The sequence below is a fragment of the Schistocerca cancellata genome, chromosome 1, assembly GCF_023864275.1.
Source record: "Schistocerca cancellata isolate TAMUIC-IGC-003103 chromosome 1, iqSchCanc2.1, whole genome shotgun sequence".
In the NCBI taxonomy this organism is placed as follows: domain Eukaryota; kingdom Metazoa; phylum Arthropoda; class Insecta; order Orthoptera; family Acrididae; genus Schistocerca; species Schistocerca cancellata.
Window position 1 is genome coordinate 985570823 of NC_064626.1, and position 18385 is coordinate 985589207.

Below are 18385 nucleotides of genomic sequence, written 5' to 3' on the forward strand. Positions count from 1 at the left end.
GCGAAGCCATGTGCCATGCACTTCTGTTGGTGTTGTACTGTTCATCCGGAACCTGAACTTTATCTTAATGATGATCCAGTCACTTTAGTGGATACATATTGATTCTTAAGACTGGTTTTCGACACGTGATTGACTTGGCTACCTCACCTTCGTCAGCTTAGCAGGAGTGCTGGCAGCATCTCAATGCTCTCCACTGCCTGAGCAACACCAACCGGGGTGCAGATTGCTCCACGCTGCTGCAGCTCTACAGAGCCCTTGTTCAATCCCGCCTTGACTATGGGAGCCTGGTTTACTGTTCGGCAGCAGCCTCAGTGTTGTGTTTACTCAACCCAGTGCACCACTGTGGTGTTTACCTAGCGATGGGAGCTTTAAGAATGAGTCCGGTGATCAATGCTCTGGTGGAGGCTGGGTCCCGCCATTGCGGATACTACGTGCTCAACTACTCACCAGTTATGTTGCACACATTTGTAGTTCTCCTGAGCATCTGAATGACTGTCTCCTTTTCCCACCCACGGTAATTCGTCTCCTACATCGGCGGCCCAGGTCAGGGCTCACGATTGCATTTCGTGTGTGATCCCTTCTCTCCGAATTGGAGTCCTTCCCTTTACCACCTCTACTTGAGGTCCATTCACATACACCTACATGGTGTACCCCTTGGCCAAAGCTTCATCTAGACCTTTTGCATGGCTCTAAGGACTCCATTAACTCCGCCACTCTCCGTTGCCACTTCCTCTCAATTCTTGACACGTTCTGGGGCTCTGAAATTGTTTACACCAATGGCTCGATGGCTGATGGTAATGTACTGAACAGCATTTCTTGTCTTCTGGCTGCAGTGTATTCACTGCAGAGCTTGTGGCCATATCTCGTGCACTTCAGTACATCCGTTCCTGTTCTGGTGAGTTGTTTCTTCCCTGTTCTGACTCCCTGAGCAGCTTACAAGCTATCGACCAGTGCTACCCTCACCATCCTTTGGTAGCGAACATACAGGAGCCCATCTATGCCCTGGAATGGTCCAGTCATTCAATTGTGTTTGTGTGGACCCCGGAATCCCAGGCAACGAACTTGCCAATAGGCTGGCCAAACAGGCTATGCGGAAACCGCTCCTGGAGATGGGCATCTCTGAACCTGATCTGCATTCTGTCTTACACCATAAGGTTTTTTAGCTTTGGGAGACGGAGTGGCATAACAGTATGCAAAACAAACTGCGTGTCATTAAGGAGACTGCGAATGTGTGAAAGTCTTCCCTGCAGGCTCCTCACAGGGAATCAACTGTACTTTGTCGCTTCCGCATTGGCCATAAGTGGCTCACACATGGTTACCTCCTCTGTCACGAGGACCCACCTCAGTGTTGCTGTGGTTCCGAAATGACAGTCGTCCACCTTTTGCTAGACTGCCCACTTTTAGCCACTCTGCTGCAGACTTTTAACTTTTCCAGCACCCTACCTTCGGTGTTGGGTGACAATTCCTCAACATCAGCTTTAGTTTTACGTTTTATTGATGAGGGTGACTTTTATCATTTGATCTGAACTTTAGCACGTGTCTTTTTGTCTTTTGTACTTCTGTGTCCTTCATCCTAGAACTTTTAGGGTGGAGGTTTTAATGTGTTGCAGAGTTGCTGGCTTCTCATTTTTTATTCTCATGGTCAGCCAGCCATGGTAATCTGCTTCCTTGTTTTTAGTTTCTTCTCCCAGTTTCTTGTGTCACTCTGTGGTTTTCTTGTCCTGTTTTGTCCATTGTAGTGTTTGTTGTCCTTCTGTCATTCTTCCGATTCTCCCTTACTCCTGTTGTTGTGCCATACATTGTCTTTGTTTTCTTCTTTCCCTTGGGTAATTGTTCTACTGGGAACAAGCGACCGATGACCTCGCAGTTTGGTCCCCCCCCCCCCCCCCCTTCCCCCTTTTAAACCAAACAACCTACCTAGACTATGATTCCTCATTTGGGTCTGCTTTATTTATATACTTTCCTTACCACATCATGTGCCGGCAACCCCAACAAGCAACATTCAGTTTCAGCAGGCAGTAATCGTGATTTCTGGCTCATCACTGTATGTACATTATATTAAGTAATTCCTGTTTGCATTTTCTGATAATTTGCAGTATATTTACTTACTGAGACAGTTGATATTGTGTGATGACTAAAATGTTTGAGTAAAAATGTAATAAAAGCTGATCAACCATGGATTGTTGTGCTTACACGCTAACCTCTCTTTCTGTCAGTCTAACTTCTTAAACAATGTACCACAAATGATTAAAAATTCTGTTACAAGCAACGAAAGAACAAAGTATGTGTATGTAATGTGGTTTCTGTTATGATGTCTTGCAGCTTTTGAAAAAAGTTAATGTCATTCTTATCTAATATTTGCATTGTTTAAAGAGTAAAGATAGAATAAAAATGCTTCCCTCAGCATATGATGTGTTTGTTTTATGAATTATGGTTGTAAAAAATCAAAATATATAATTTAAAGTTACTTTTTAATATGAAATTGAAACTAGATAAAGAAATAACACCACTTAAATCACAGCATAATATGAGGTTTGAACCACTGAGCATTCAGCAAGAATTCCTGGTTATGTGCTGATTACATTTTATATTTAAATGCTCAATCATTGCCTTAATGCTTTTAATGCATATTTTTCCTTCAAGCCGCACGCCACATGAAAGATTACTGGTGGTAAAAACCTGGGTGTTGTCTGCTGAAACAAATACAGCTGTATCATAATCATTTTCATAATTGCCATTGTCATCATCATCATCATCATCATCATCATCATCATCTTATCATTTAGACATGCGTCTGTGCTCTGGTGTCATATGACGCTTCTTTACTCCTCTTCTTGACACCATATAAACTCTACATATAGTTTTATCAAACTATAACCAAATAGTGTTTGGGTGTGGTTGATTAACACTTTCCGTATATTGTTACATTCTATTTTCCCAGATCCTGATACCCTTCTTTCTAACTCATGCAGTAGGTAAGCTGTTGCTGCCATTCCTTATCCTTACATGCAGTGTTTACCAACTTCATCCCTCATTGTTTTTAAGTACCTGCATGCTTTGATGTTGTTATTAAGCACTGATGTTCTATTGTTCAATGCATTGCACTGTTAAGTGTTACCATATGGTCAGGTTCACCTTAGTTCTATTCATGTTGCTCAAATTGCTTGTTGTTTAATATGGTTGACAAGAGGGGGTAGACAGTTTATTCAGTAGATGGCACTTTACTGTCTGGCTGCAACACATATAAATTTAAATTCATGCTCTATTTCTTCTGCATGTATGTAATAATAGTGCCTATACATTCGTGTGTGTGGTGAATCACATCTGCATTAAAAAATTTGTTTGTAGCACAAAACACACTACCGAAGCTATAACTGGCCTTGTTAGATCTGATGTCCTCCTGGCCAGTGCCACAATTCAATGTACTGTAGAAATTAATGTGCAATATTCTTACAGAATAAAGTACTCTGAGCTATATGTAAGGAATTGCGTTTGTTTATACAGCAGCTACTCTGTTCCCAGAAGGAAATTTTCACTCTGCAGCAGAATGCGCACTGATATGACACTTCCTGGCAAATTAAAACCGTGTGCCAGACCGGGAGTTGAACTCGGGAGCTTTACTTTTTATGGGCGAGTGCTCTACTGACTGAGCTATCCAAGCACGACCCATCCACACAGCTTTACTTCCACCAGTACCTCATCTCCTATGTTCCAAACTTCACAGAAGTTCTCCTGTGAAACTTGCAAACTCGCACTCCTGGAAGGAAGGGTAGCTCAGTCAGTAGAGCACTTGACCACAAAATGCAAAAATCCTTGTTTGTCTTGGTCAGGCACTCAGTTATAATCTGCCAGGAAGTTTTATATCAACACACACTCTGCTGCACAGTGAAAATTTTGTTCTGGAAACATCCCTCAGGCTGTGGCTAAGCCATGTATCCACAATATCCTTTCTTCTTGGAGTGCTAGTTTTGCAAATTTCATGAGAGAGCTTCTGTGTAGTTTTGAAGGTAGAAGATGAGTAAAACTGTGAGGACATGTTGAGAGTTATGCTTGGGCAGCTTAGCCAGTAGAGCATGTTCCCATGAAAAGGAAATGTCCCAAGTTTGAGTTTCAGTCTGACACACTATTTTAATCTGCCAGGAAGGTTCAATTACTCTGCTGTTAAATTTGTGCCTGTGATGTGCACCAGTTAATTCTGTAATTTATTTAGCACTAAAACTAATAATCATCTCTAGAAAAAATAGGTTTTCAGAATATTTTTTTATGCTTAGGATTTCATTGAATACAATGACACTTCAAGTTGAAAGTCCCACTGTCTACACCAGCCAGGGCGTGCCCATTTCTGTTACCGGTATAGCACAGGTGAGAACATGTTATATATTTCTATAATATGTTAAAAGTTAGAGACTCATTTCTCAGTGTGTTGGATTGAAGTAAAGGCCATACAATTACTGTTTGTGCAGCTTTGCTTGCTTGCATTTGAAAGCACTTTCATTGGTCTGTTGTGGAAGAGCATAGTTATTTGATTGTACTCAAGTTATATAGAATGTAATGTTGCCTTGGATTTTATTTGGTGGAGCTTGAATTTGTGATCATCTTTATTTCAGTGTTGTATGAAAAGAGCTGTGAGTTTGCATATGCTTAAAGAGCAGACAAACAAGTACAGCAATGTAGTTATAGTGTAGTCTGTTAATATGGTCATTACTTCATAAATTTTTGAATTTGTCTCATTTGTCTTGTGAATTAGTTAGCAATAATGCTATGAATAGAGAATTCCAAAACAAAACTTTTAAACTGCAATTTCATTTTGTGTAAGATGTGCATTTTTTTGTACCATTGCATAATTAGACCAGTAGGAAGCACTGTTTTGGATAACCATATGTAGGAAATATTGACCTTATAGCAGCACTGATTTTTTCCCTTTTAGCAGTCTTATTCTTCATTATTCATTTAATGTGGTATATTTCAACCCCAGCAGTCCATTACTGAAGACCTTCTTTATAACTCGATTTCATTTCAAAACTTCCATTTCTTGTATAGTTTTAAATTTTGTACTTTTTCCCAAGGAGTTAGAGAATACTGACTTTTTTTAAAAGTAAAACAGTACATTATGTAACAATATTATGAAATGGATAGATGTTACTCACCGTAGAGAAGAGACATTGAGTGGCAGACAGCCACAATGAAAAAACTGCCATTTTTAAGCTGTCAGGCAAAAGGCCTTCTTCCAAAGTAGAAAACACACACACATTCACACAAGCACAACTCACAAACACATGATCAAGAGTAGTAATTGTGTGTGTGTGTGTGTGTGTGTGTGTGTGTGTGTGTGTGTGTGAGAGAGAGAGAGAGAGAGAGAGAGAGAGAGAGAGAGAGAGAGATTGATTGATTATGTGAGTTATTTAGTTGCTTGTGAATGAGTGCATGTTTTCTACTTCAGAATAAGCCCTACAATCTATTGTTTTCATAATATTGTTGTTATTTCTTCTGTTCTGGATGTTCCACCGTTTGATTTCTCATTAAATCTGTTCAGTAAAGTTAAACATTAAAATAATAAAGTATGTTGTAAAACCCAAATTTTAATATGCTCAAAGATTTGAAGTAAAAGAGAGCATTTAATTTGCCAGTTACCAAAATGAGAACAAGCAGGAGCAAGGACAAGCCTTTAAATTAAAATGTGTCTGAATATGTAGCTTTTTTCTGCCAGGAAAGTAAATATATAAAATAGGAAAAGACAGTGTGTGATATAGAAGTGCTAGAGGGAAGGAAAAAAGTTGCTCCAAAATACTGCAGTGAACAATTCTTAATTTTTTATTTGTTTTTAATCTCTCCATATATTAAGCCTAGAAAGGTTATTCTCATCCATATTTCTCTCTATTCTTTGTATTTCCTATTACTCTCTTTAGTAAAAGACATTCAACTATAGTTTTTAATATATGGGTCTAACTTTGCTTCATTTATGATGTTTCAGAAGTTGTTAAATAATTGCTCTTTATCACTATGTAATATTGTTAAAGTTAATTTTCAACTTTCATTTTTGATTGACCTGTATTTCGATTATATTGATATTATTTTTTCATTCCATAATAAGATGAGACTAGATTTGGAATACATTCATTTATAATAAAAGTAATTTTTTAATTAGTGAATATTAAACAAAATATTTGTGAAAGTTTGCATATCCCCAGCTGACTTCTCATGTAAACTTAATTAACTTTTTTTCTACTTGTTGTAAGAAACAGAGATTGTAAAATTATTGTGTATGCTACTGCCAAACTGTTATAATTATTAATAATAATTGTGAATTAAGTACCAGTATCTGTGATGTGTGAAGCAAAATATAATCAAGAGTGGAATATGAGCATTATCTCTTAAGGTATAGATGAAAGTCCATGTACCACAATATGTGAAACTGTGATAAGGATGATATCTAAATGTGCAAGAAGCAGCTCAAAAGATATGTGTCATTTTGTCTCCTTAGAAGGCAAGTAAGGTAGAAATTGGATGGCAATGGAGTGTCAGGTTTCTTCTTCTATCATTTCTGATCCTTCATTGTTGTCATAAGCAAAGCTCTGTGAAAATATTATCTGACACTGGCTTATGCAAATTAGACTTGCAAAGTTTGTTGATAAATGTGTGAAGAATCATTACTATTGATCACATATTAATTGGCCTCCTAAGTGGTTTTTATATTCTTTCTAGTGTTGAAAGATAATGGTCAGTCTCTTCTATAAAAGTCTCAAACTCTGTTTTGCTATTCTGCAACATTGTCTGATCATATTGAAAGCAGCATGGCTTGGAATCATGTGTTGAAGAATCCAAGTTTTATCTCATGTTAAGCAGTTTCGTTCCTTGCTTTTAAGCAACAGTAGACACATTATGCACATGACTTTTTCTGTTCTCTTGCTTTAAAAAGGTGATGGAAGGAACCTGAAGGAATAGAATAGAATAGAATAGAATAGAATCTTTATTGTCACATGACCTGACATGTTAACTACAATCATTTGATTGAAACACTGGTGACTCGTCACTGAATAATTCTATGCCTACCTAAGTATACCTAAAACAAGATACATTAAAGTAAAGCATATGGATGCTCCAATAAGCACATTACGACATAAAAAGTAATTAAATGTTAGATTTCTTCCTTTTTCTTAAAATTTCCACAGTGGTTTGAAATCATTCTTGTATTTTTCATGTTTGTTTCTGTAGTTTATAAATATGGACATACTTCAAAGACCACAAACTTTCATAATAGTAGTATATATGTTTACAACTAGATAGATAGATACATAGTTCACACGATACATAGTTTATAAGTATGGACACATATAAAAAGAACATATAACTCCATTAAAAGGGAAATAAGCATACACATAGAACGTAATGTAGAGAAAACAGGAAAACAAAACAAATGCATTATTTCCTACTTGTCTTCCTCATTTATGAAATTATCCACACTGTAGTAGTATTTGCTTTTTAAATATTTTTCAGTGTTTGCACCAGTGGATTCTAGCTTGCAGTCTTTCAACTTTGAATGGATTTTATTGCTAAGCTTCAAAGCCATGTAATATGGAGTATTTTCAAATAATGTTAGTCCTTGGTAAGGTAAAATGTAATCTTGTTTGTGCCTTGTTTCATAAGCATGTGTAAATGAATTTCCCTCAAAAAGACATGGGTTTTTTAACTCAAAGAGAAGTGTTTCATATATAAACATGGAAGGAATTGTCAGTAAGTCAAGCATGATTGTCTATTGTTTGGCCCATTCATAGCTCTGATAATTTTTTTCTGTAGCTTGAACACTCTGAGGAGGCTTCCTTTTTCAACTACCCGAAAAATTATGCTATATCTTACAACTGATAGAAAATATGCATGATACACAATTTTCCTAACAGCTAAGTCAGTTACTTTATTCAGAACCCTCATTGCGTAAACAAAACTATTTAACTGCTTCAGTAAGCAACCCACATGATCAGTCCATGACAAGTTTTTGTTTATGGTCACTCGCAGAAATTTGACAGATTCTGCAGTTATCAGTCCTCTGCCTTCAAAACTTAACTGTGTTATGTATTCAACAGTTTGTTTGGTCCTGAAGTGTACAATTTGTCTTTTTGTTAAGTTTAGTTTCATAGCATTATTATTTATCCAGTTTTCTAGTTCTTGATGAGTATGTTTTGTTTTCTGTGCTAATTCTTCAGTGTTCTTACAGCAGACTACTGCTGTTGAGTCATCTGCCTACAGAATAGCTTCTGAAGTTACCTTACGTGGTATGTCATTTATATAATATAGAAATAGTAGTGGGCCTAATATGGACGTCTGGGGTACAACTGCTTGTATTTCCTTCCAACTAGAGCAAGTTTTCTCACCCGTGCGTTGTATTACTACCCTTGCATTGTTTTACTACCCTCTGTTTCCTATTTTTGAGGTACGTCTTTGTTAGAATTTATGAAATACCTGTTGAATACTTTGCAATATTTCCCCATCTGTTTCTAATTTATGATTAAGACTTCTTGTTTTTTCTGCACCTTTTTCATTCCTGACAATTTGCTATAAAGCTTTTGATTTATTTCTGGCATCGTATTTACTGTTTGGCATTTGTTTTTCGTGTTTAACTACTCTACCAAATATTCTTCTGTATTTGTTTACATAGCTGACAAACTCTGCATCATGATTGTTCTTTGCTTGCATGTGCAGTTTCCTCTTTCTAATACTAGAGATCCTGATGCCTTCAGTTATTCACGAGTTCTTTTTACAGTTTTTGTCACATGCTGTTGTGAAGGGGAAGCATTCATTGAAAACACTCATGAATTCTAATACAAAAGCATTGTAGTTTGTGTTTACTGAGTACCGGTTGCTGAAAGACCAGGATGCTTCATTTAGTCTTGAGACAAATGTATTCACATTGTGTTGGCTGAAGTTCTTGACTCATTTCACAGGAAGATCTTTCATTACTATTGCCATGTAAAATTTGTCATATTTTCTAGTTATAATTTTTCAGGCATTTCTTATTTGATGGATATATTTCTTTAATTATAACATTTGGGTGATGTTACATGTTAAACTCTGATCTTCATTGTGTTTCCCTAAAAGGTTAAAATACAAGGCCAGAATGAAGAAATGCTACTTGCTGCCTGTGAACAATTTCTTGGTAAGCCAGAACATGAAATTCAGCACATTGCATTGGTCACACTGGAAGGTCACCAGAGAGCTATTATGGGAAGTATGACTGTTGAGGTAAGTAACAATTTCAAGGTTTTTTAATATATTTTTGTGTACTATTCAAGTTCAAGCATTGGACAGACAGAGCGTCACAAATGGTGATTGCACAGTGGCACTGTCATTGGTGCTAAGATCGCACTTGGGCATTTTGTCAGATCATCTCTCTGAAACTCCAGTGCTCCTTGACAGAATATCTGCTCACTTTTGTCAAATGATAAATTTGACTTTTATAAGAAGACCCAGCAATATGCAAATTGAATGTGCATATAACAAGCAATACTCGTGAAACTGAGTTGAAATATTGTGGAGTTTGAAAGAACGAGTTTGAAAGCTATTGACAATAGCTGGTTAGAAATATCTTAAAACCACTTGTGTTTTAAATAATTTGTTGTGGCTTCAGCACTGAGAATAGTTTTTCATTTTAACATTTATTAGATTTATTTCAGTTTTATTTTTGACTGCTAAATCAGTATTTTACTGTTTATATTGATTTTTACAACCAACTTTTCACACTGTAGCATGAACATGGCCTCTGGCCAATATGAAAGATATATACAGATTTGGTATGTAAATGCCACCTTTTTTTCCTCAGGAAATATACAAAGATAGGAAGAAGTTTAGCAAACAAGTTTTTGAAGTTGCCTCATCAGATCTTGTGAACATGGGAATTACTGTTGTATCATATACTCTGAAAGACATAAGAGATGAAGAGGTGAGTGCTCTTAATTTATTCTCCATAACCTGTAAGTCTGTCTTGTTTAGTCATTCAATTAAGTTGTCCCCATAAATGGTCAATATACTAGATACATAGCCAAATTTTGTTACAGTGAACTTAATGCATGGTTTCTTGATAGCTGTAAGTGAATAGCATATGTGTTTGGAGAGCATTAAATACTGACCTGATACAATTCAAGTTTAAGCACTATGAAGTAGTTTAGATACCTACCATTTTGTTTTGATTATAATTTGTTGGCTTTGTCTTATGCTTCAAGGGGGCAAAGGTATGTTACATATCTCCTTGGTGAATTGTTCTCATAAATGGTGTACCATGGCATGAGTAGCAGCATTTACAAGAAGCTGATTAATGTCTCTATAAGCACATTTGTAGCGTTTGGGCAGTTTTTTTAGATTATTTATTTCTTAAAATTCAGCATTTGTGAATAAGCATTGATGGACATTGTACTCTTGCCATTCTGCATTGTGTGTGTTTCAGTAGCATATCTTACATTTACATGTTTTAAAGTGGTTTGTGTAGATTGATAAAGCTCCATGAAATGTGGGCAATGAAAGATGTAACATTTTCTCAATGCATTACTGACGATGGATTACAGTTTTTACTCAAATTTGAAGTACAGTCTCCTTTGTCATGTCAGAAATGTAAATTCTGTATGTTGAGATGGCTGCGTCAGGCTGCTTAGTACTACTATCCTTGATTGCTGTGCTCATTGGCTTTTGCTGATGTAGCCAGTAGTATTTGCATGCAGAGTGGGAACCAAGAACTGGAAAGGCATTACTTTTGTCCACAACATGATGATGAGCATTCAGAGTGAGGAACCAAAGTGACAGCCTTTTCGTCCCTAATTCCTTATACATTGAGTCTCAGTATCAGTCTTACTAATATTTGGACCATGGGAACATGTATTTTGATTTTGTTTCTTATTTAGTGCTAGTTCATAAGATTCCTCCAGTACACTGCATGACATTTGATCAAGTGGGAGAAACTTGGATTTCTGGTGAGCTTAATGGTAATATTTCTCACACTAGAAGCACAAGGAACAATTTAGAAACTGCCCAAACAAATAGATCAAAATTGTAAGTTGTAATAAAGACAGTGTGTAAACAGGGAAAATACAGTAATTTTAGCATGCAAATAAGAGTTAGAAATGGAAGCTTCAATGAAAACACAACACATTTCTGAAATGTAAAGGAATAGAATAGGAAAAGATTGACACCAGAACTTTAAGGCCAGCAAATGTATCTTGGACTGTGCAGGTATCCAATATTCATCTTAGATTCCTATATAGTCACTTAGAAGTTTAAGCATTTCAGTTAAGTTTGGCCATGAATTGGCAAAGCATCTTTTCCTGGGTGACTTTAAGGACAGGCTTTGAATGTCTTCACATTTAAACTTACTGGCTTCTAGAGTTATATTAAGAGTATCTGAGAATTTACACTATCTAGGACTATATAGTGGCTGTGGTTTGTAGTCTACTAATGGTAGTAGTCACACCCTGTACTTGGTTCATGAGCAATGTGTATATACACATAACTGCCTGTAAGGTTCTGTATGAGCATATTTTTCTAAATTTTATCATTCTGATTATTGTGTTTGTGGAGTGTACCTATGACACACTCCATCTGACCAGGAAAACTCATGAAGGATCATGCCATTCATTTCAAAACATTTTCTTTCTTTTCTGTGGATTTTGTTGAGCAAAATTCAAAGGAAGAGGAATGCATTACACTTTTTAAGATTAATTTCATTTACTGTGAGGAGGGAATCTTCCTCTGTAACAACTAAATTTATGTGATCATTTCATTTAAGGCACTGCATATTTGACTGTGGAAAGTGAGCCTAAAGATTTATTGCTGATGGTTTTTTCAAACACCTGTTTACCTATGTTGTCTTACTCTGGCACTCACAGAAGATCAGCTTGTCTTCCATGATCACACATTTTGTTGGTTGTGTGACAATAAGAAATTACTAGTCACACACATTTACTTGGGCCCTTTGTGATTGGTGGAAGTTGACTAACTTTGTGCCACTCCGAAAAGTTTATGCTCATTGCCAATCTTAGCTATGTAACAGTATTTTCCACCAAAACAATAAGTAGCCATTGTGAATATAGTATTAATCCATGTGTGTTGTTGTGGGTAGTGATATTTGTAATATTTGTGAATAATATTAACAGTGAGCAAAGAGGCTGTACCGGGTCTTTCTGGCAACTCTCCATAAACTACCTAATCACTTCTGCGTCGCATTAATCCATTACATGTTCATTTCTTTTCTAAGCTATAAGCTGGCTGCTCTGGGAAAAGGTGGTGGGACTTGTCTCAGCAGTGTGCTACAAGCTGATCACAAGCTCCTGTTCCCAGCACCCTCTGCTCAGGGGCTATGTAAAATTGTGTGATCAGTATACCAGAATGCTTCTGAAAATCAAGAGACACAGCATCAACCTGAGAACCATTGATTATCTAGGATTTCAGAAATTGTACAACTCAAGTTTGTACATCTCACAATTTTACTGAAAGAAATTAACAACAGTGACATATCTGTACTTTTACATATTACTCCTGTGATGCTTCCTAAGACCTTGTACAATTGGCATTCTCATGAAGTCACAGTGAGTACTTTGTAACATTAGTGGTCTTCAGTAAACAGCCACTAGAAGTTCTGCTATGTCTGTTGCATAATTTTGTCTAAAACATCATCATGTTGATAGGGCTTTATCAAGCACCTTTAAATGTGCCATGACTATTATAAAGTTACCTACACATCTCATTTTTTTTTAAAACTTGTGAACAACCCTTTTTCGACCATAATCTTGTACTTTACATCTTTGTAGTTAATGGAAATAAAAATAGTTCTGTGAAGTAATTAACCTCTTATGATGCAAAGAAAGGGAAACAGTATTACCTTTGACAGAACAAAATTATTAAACAAAGGAAAGTCCAGGTTGGAATACCAAAAATTTGGAAAGAATTGGTTGTACTCATCGTAAAGATGACATGTTGAGTTGCAAAGAGTTGCTGTGACCAAGAGCAAAGCAGACAACCCTGTTCCATAACATGCAGCTGAACATTACATGATTGATTTCAGTAGCTGCTTCACAACCCAGGCCATCAGGATCCCCCCCTCCATCACTAGCTTCTCTGAACTGTGCAGATGGGCGTTATCTGTACAATACATTCTCTGCTCCTGAAATCATCGTGGCCTCAACCTCCCACAGAAGAACCACAAAAGTGCCCCACTTGTGACAGGATACTTTCCGGGACTGGATCAGATTCTGAATGTGGCTCTCCAGCAGGGATACGACTTCCTCAAATCCTGCCCTGAAATGAGATCCATTCTTCATGAAATCCTCCCCACTCCACCAAGAGTGTCTTTCCGCCGTCCACCTAACCTCCGTAACCGCTTAGTTCATCCCTATGAAATCCCCAAACCACCTTCCCTACCCTCTGGCTCCTACCCTTGTAACCGCCCCCGGTGTAAAACCTGTCCCATGCACCCTCCCACCACCACCTACTCCAGTCCTGTAACCCGGAAGGTGTACACAATCAAAGGCAGAGCCACGTGTGAAAGCACCCACGTGATCTACCAACTGACCTGCCTACACTGTGGTGCATTCTATGTGGGAATGACCAGCAACAAACTGTCCATTCGCATGAATGGACACAGGCAGACAGTGTTTGTTGGTAATGAGGATCACCCTGTGGCTAAACATGCCTTGGTGCACGGCCAGTACATCTTGGCGCAGTGTTACACCGTCCGGGTCATCTGGATACTTCCCACCAACACCAACCTATCTGAACTCCGGAGATGGGAACTTGCTCTTCAATATATCCTCTCTTGCCGTTATCCACCAGGCCTCAATCTCCGCTTATTTCAAGTTGCCGCCACTCATACCTCACCTGTCATTCAACAACATCTTTGCCTCTGCACTTCTGCCTCGACTGACATCTCTGCCCAAACTCTTTGTCTTTAAATATGTCTGCTTGTGTCTGTATATGTGTGGATGGATATGTGTGTGTGTGCGAGTGTATACCCGTCCCTTTTTCCCCCTAAGGTAAGTCTTTCCGCTCCCGGGACTGGAATGACTCCTTACCCTCTCCCTTAAAACCCACATCCTTTTGTCTTTCCCTCTCCTTCCCTCTTTCCTGATGAGGCAACAGTTTGTTGCGAAAGCTTGAGTTTTGTGTGTATGTTTGTGTTCGTTTGTGTGTCTGTCGACCTGCCAGCACTTTCATTTGGTAAGTCACATCATCTTTGTTTTTAGGTATATTTTTCCTACGTGGAATGTTTCCTTCTATTATAACCATATCATTAATTTGAACCCAACAATTACGTTTGTTATTGTCACTGTTGCATTTCGAAATCTTTCCTGTCGTCTTATATTCTCTTTATTTTCTCTTTCTGTTTTTACCAGTAGTCTCACTTTGTATTCACCTTCCCTTTTTACCGTAATCTACTATACAATTTTATCCCGCCTATATATGCTCAACAATACGTAACCCACTTCCAAACCATAACCAAAAAAATATTTTATTTTCCGCTTTCAACACTACCGCTGCTATAAAATCCACCGTTTCTAGTTCAATAACAGCTGCTTTCACGTATTAAACAACCATTTCGGCTAGTTCTAATAACTTTCACTTTAGTTCCACTTCCGTTTTTCGCACATCACTGATCATTTTAGCCGCTCCACACAGGTTTTAACGTCATTATTTCTTCGTCAGACAATTGTTAGCCCCATTTTCGTAATCTTTCACCACAACACCACTCCTTTTAATACGTTTTTTCGAAATTTTCCCGAATTTCTCCGTCCTTTAACGTGATTTAGCGGCAACACAACCACCTAACCTTTATGCACATCGCTGTCTACCAACCCAAGTTCACCACAGGATCAACTTAACCAACACTTTTTCGCCTTTTTTCATACCAGATCTCCAGTTGCTTTCTAGTTCACCTTTATCCCTCCCCATATATTTCTATCTTTCATTTTCATTTCAACCTCATGTTAAACTTTCCACCTTCTAATAACATGTCACCCTCACAACACTCCCACAACGACCCCATTAAGTCTTATTTACATTCCCTCCGCAAACATGCCTTCACCCTAGCCAGATTACGCTCGCATATTTTATTTTCTCAGGCTTGTCTGACATTTGGCATAACCCCCAAAGGCCTCACACTTAAAGTTCCCATCTCTGGCTGCAACCCTTCTTTCCATCAGTCCCTATACCAGTTCCAAACTGAACAATCCATGGCCCTCACCCACCTAATCCTTCACCTACACATCAACTCAGCCAATGAACACACCCGTCAACTCCTATCCTTAATAAAAGTCCTCAATCTTTCCTCTCCCACATCCACACCGGCTATTCAGAGCATCCTCCTACAGGCCAACCGCAAATTAGAACAGCATGCCACCCTTCACCTCAAAAAACTATCCAATCCCCTGGTTTCCCACCTGCGGAAAGGCAACTCACTCACCCTTCACAACCTTTCCAGCAAACCTCAACCACCTCTCATTGCACACAAACCCAGTCTCTCCCATCTACTCAATCTCCCACTTCCAGCTCCACTCCCTCCAAAACCTCAAAATTCCAATCAACACAATCTGGTACCACAACACCCTAATTCAGTAGTTAACCTTTCCTCCAAACCTCTCTCCCAATCCGAAACCTCTGTCCTATCCAAAGGCCTCACCTTCAGCCCCACTCCCAGATTCAACCAAACAGCCCTCGTCAAAGATTTACTGTCCTACACTTGTACTCTCTGCTGGAAGTATCACTTTGCCACGAAGAAAAATGATCCTAATCCTACCCCTAATGATCCAACTCCCCAAGACACTATCCAAATTGAACCCTGCCTGGAACAGTTCCGTCCTCCGTCACAGCGGGACCCACGTCCTCTTCCTCAAAATCACCCTCTCCAAACCTTCCAGGAATTTCTGACTTCCAGCCTTGCCTCTCAATCCTTCTTAAAAAACCTTAATCCTACTCCCAACATCACCACTGCTGAAGCCCAGGCTATCCGTGATCTGAAGGCTGACCGGTCCATCGTCATTCTTCCGGCGGACAAGGGCTCCACGACCGTGGTACTTGATCGTCGGGAGTATGTGGCTGAGGGACTGCGTCAGCTTTCAGACAACACCACATACAAAGTTTGCCAAGGTAATCCCATTCCTGATGTCCAGGCAGAGCTTCAAGGAATCCTCAGAACCTTAGGCCCCCTACAAAACCTTTCACCTGACTCCATCAACCTCCTGACCCCACCGACACCCCGCACCCCTACCTTCTACCTTCTTCCTAAAATTCACAAACCCAATCATCCCGGCCGCCCCATTGTAGCTGGTTACCAAGCCCCCACAGAATGTATCTCTGCCTACGTAAATCAACACCTTCAACCCATTACATGCAGTCTCCCATCCTTCATCAAAGACACCAACCACTTTCTCGAACGCCTGGAATCCTTACCCAATCCGTTACCCCCAGAAACCATCCTTGTAACCATTGATGCCACTTCCTTATACACAAATATCCCGCACATCCAGGGCCTCGCTGCGATGGAGCACTTCCTTTCACGCCGATCACCTGCCACCCTACCTAAAACCTCTTTCCTCATTACCTTAGCCAGCTTCATCCTGACCCACAACTTCTTCACTTTTGAAGACCAGACATACCAACAATTAAAGGGAACAGCCATGGGTACCAGGATGGCCCCTTCGTACGCCAACCTATTCATGGGTCGCTTAGAGGAAGCCTTCTTGGTTACCCAGGCCTGCCAACCCAAAGTTTGGTACAGATTTATTGATTACATCTTCATGATCTGGACTCACAGTGAAGAAGAACTCCAGAATTTCCTCTCCAACCTCTACTCCTTTGGTTCCATCAGATTCACCTGGTCCTACTCCAAATCCCATGCCACTTTCCTTGATGTTGACCTTCACCTGTCCAATGGCCAGCTTCACACGTCCATCCACATCAAACCCACCAACAAGCAACAGTACCTCCATTACGACAGCTGCCAACCACTCCACATCAAACGGTCCCTTCCCTACAGCCTAGGTCTTCGTGGCAAACGAATCTACTCCAGTCCGGAATCCCTGAAGCGTTACACCAACAACCTGACAACAGCTTTCGCATCCCGCAACTACCCTCCCGATCTGGTACAGAAGCAAATAACCAGAGCCACTTCCTCATCCTCTCAAACCCAGAACCTCCCACAGATGAACCACAAAAGTGGCCCACTTGTGACAGGATACTTTCTGGGACTGGATCAGATTCTGAATGTGGCTCTCCAGCAGGGATACGACTTCCTCAAATCCTGCCCTGAAATGAGATCCATCCTTCATGAAATCCTCCCCACTCCACCAAGAGTGTCTTTCCGCCGTCCACCTAACCTCCGTAACCTCTTAGTTCATCCCTATGAAATCCCCAAACCACCTTCCCTACCCTCTGGCTCCTACCCTTGTAACCTGTCCCATGCACCCTCCCACCACCACCTGCTCCAGTCCTGTAACCCGGAAGGTGTACACAATCAAAGGCAGAGCCACGTGTGAAAGCACCCACGTGATCTACCAACTGACCTGCCTACACTGTGATGCATTCTATGTGGGAATGACCAGCAACAAACTGTCCATTCGCATGAATGGACACAGGCAGACAGTGTTTGTTGGTAATGAGGATCACCCTGTGGCTAAACATGCCTTGGTGCACGGCCAGCACATCTTGGCGCAGTGTTACACCATCCGGGTCATCTGGATACTTCCCACCAACACCAACCTATCCAAACTCCGGAGATGGGAACTTGCTCTTCAATATATCCTCTCTTCCCATTATCCACCAGGCCTCAGTCTCCGCTAATTTCAAGTTGCCGCCACTCATACCTCACCTGTCATTCAACAACATCTTTGCCTCTGCACTTCTGCCTCGACTGACATCTCTGCCCAAACTCTTTGTCTTTAAATATGTCTGCTTGTGTCTGTATATGTGTGGATGGATATGTGTGTGTGTGCGCGAGTGTATACCCGTCCCTTTTTCCCCCTAAGGTAAGTCTTTCCGCTCCCGGGAATGGAATGACTCCTTACCCTCTCCCTTAAAACCCACATCCTTTCGTCTTTCTCTCTCCTTCCTCTTTCCTGATGAGGCAACAGTTTGTTGCGAAAGCTTGAATTTTGTGTGTATGTTTGTGTGCGTTTCTATGTCTTTCAACCTGCCAGCACTTTCATTTGGTAAGTCACATCATCTTTGTTTTTAGGTATATTTTTCCTACGTGGAATGTTTCCTTCTATTATATATATATATATATATATATATATATATATATATATATATATATATAATAGAGGGAAACGTTCCACGTGGGAAAAATATATTTAAAAAGAAAGATGATGAGACTTACCAAACAAAAGCGCTGGCAGGTCGATAGACACACAAACAA

At 39.5% G+C, this 18385-nt stretch overlaps 1 protein-coding gene across 1 annotated transcript in view; it reads left to right on the forward strand.

The window, feature by feature from the left end:
* The window catches only part of LOC126088487 (flotillin-1), a 176294-nt gene that overhangs the window by 43340 nt on the left and 114569 nt on the right, over positions 1 to 18385 (forward strand). The window contains exons 3-5 of the mRNA XM_049906630.1: positions 4272 to 4362; positions 9091 to 9234; positions 9812 to 9931. Of these exons, the coding sequence (XP_049762587.1) occupies positions 4272 to 4362; positions 9091 to 9234; positions 9812 to 9931 (355 nt within the window). The remainder of the gene's footprint in view (positions 1 to 4271; positions 4363 to 9090; positions 9235 to 9811; positions 9932 to 18385) is intronic.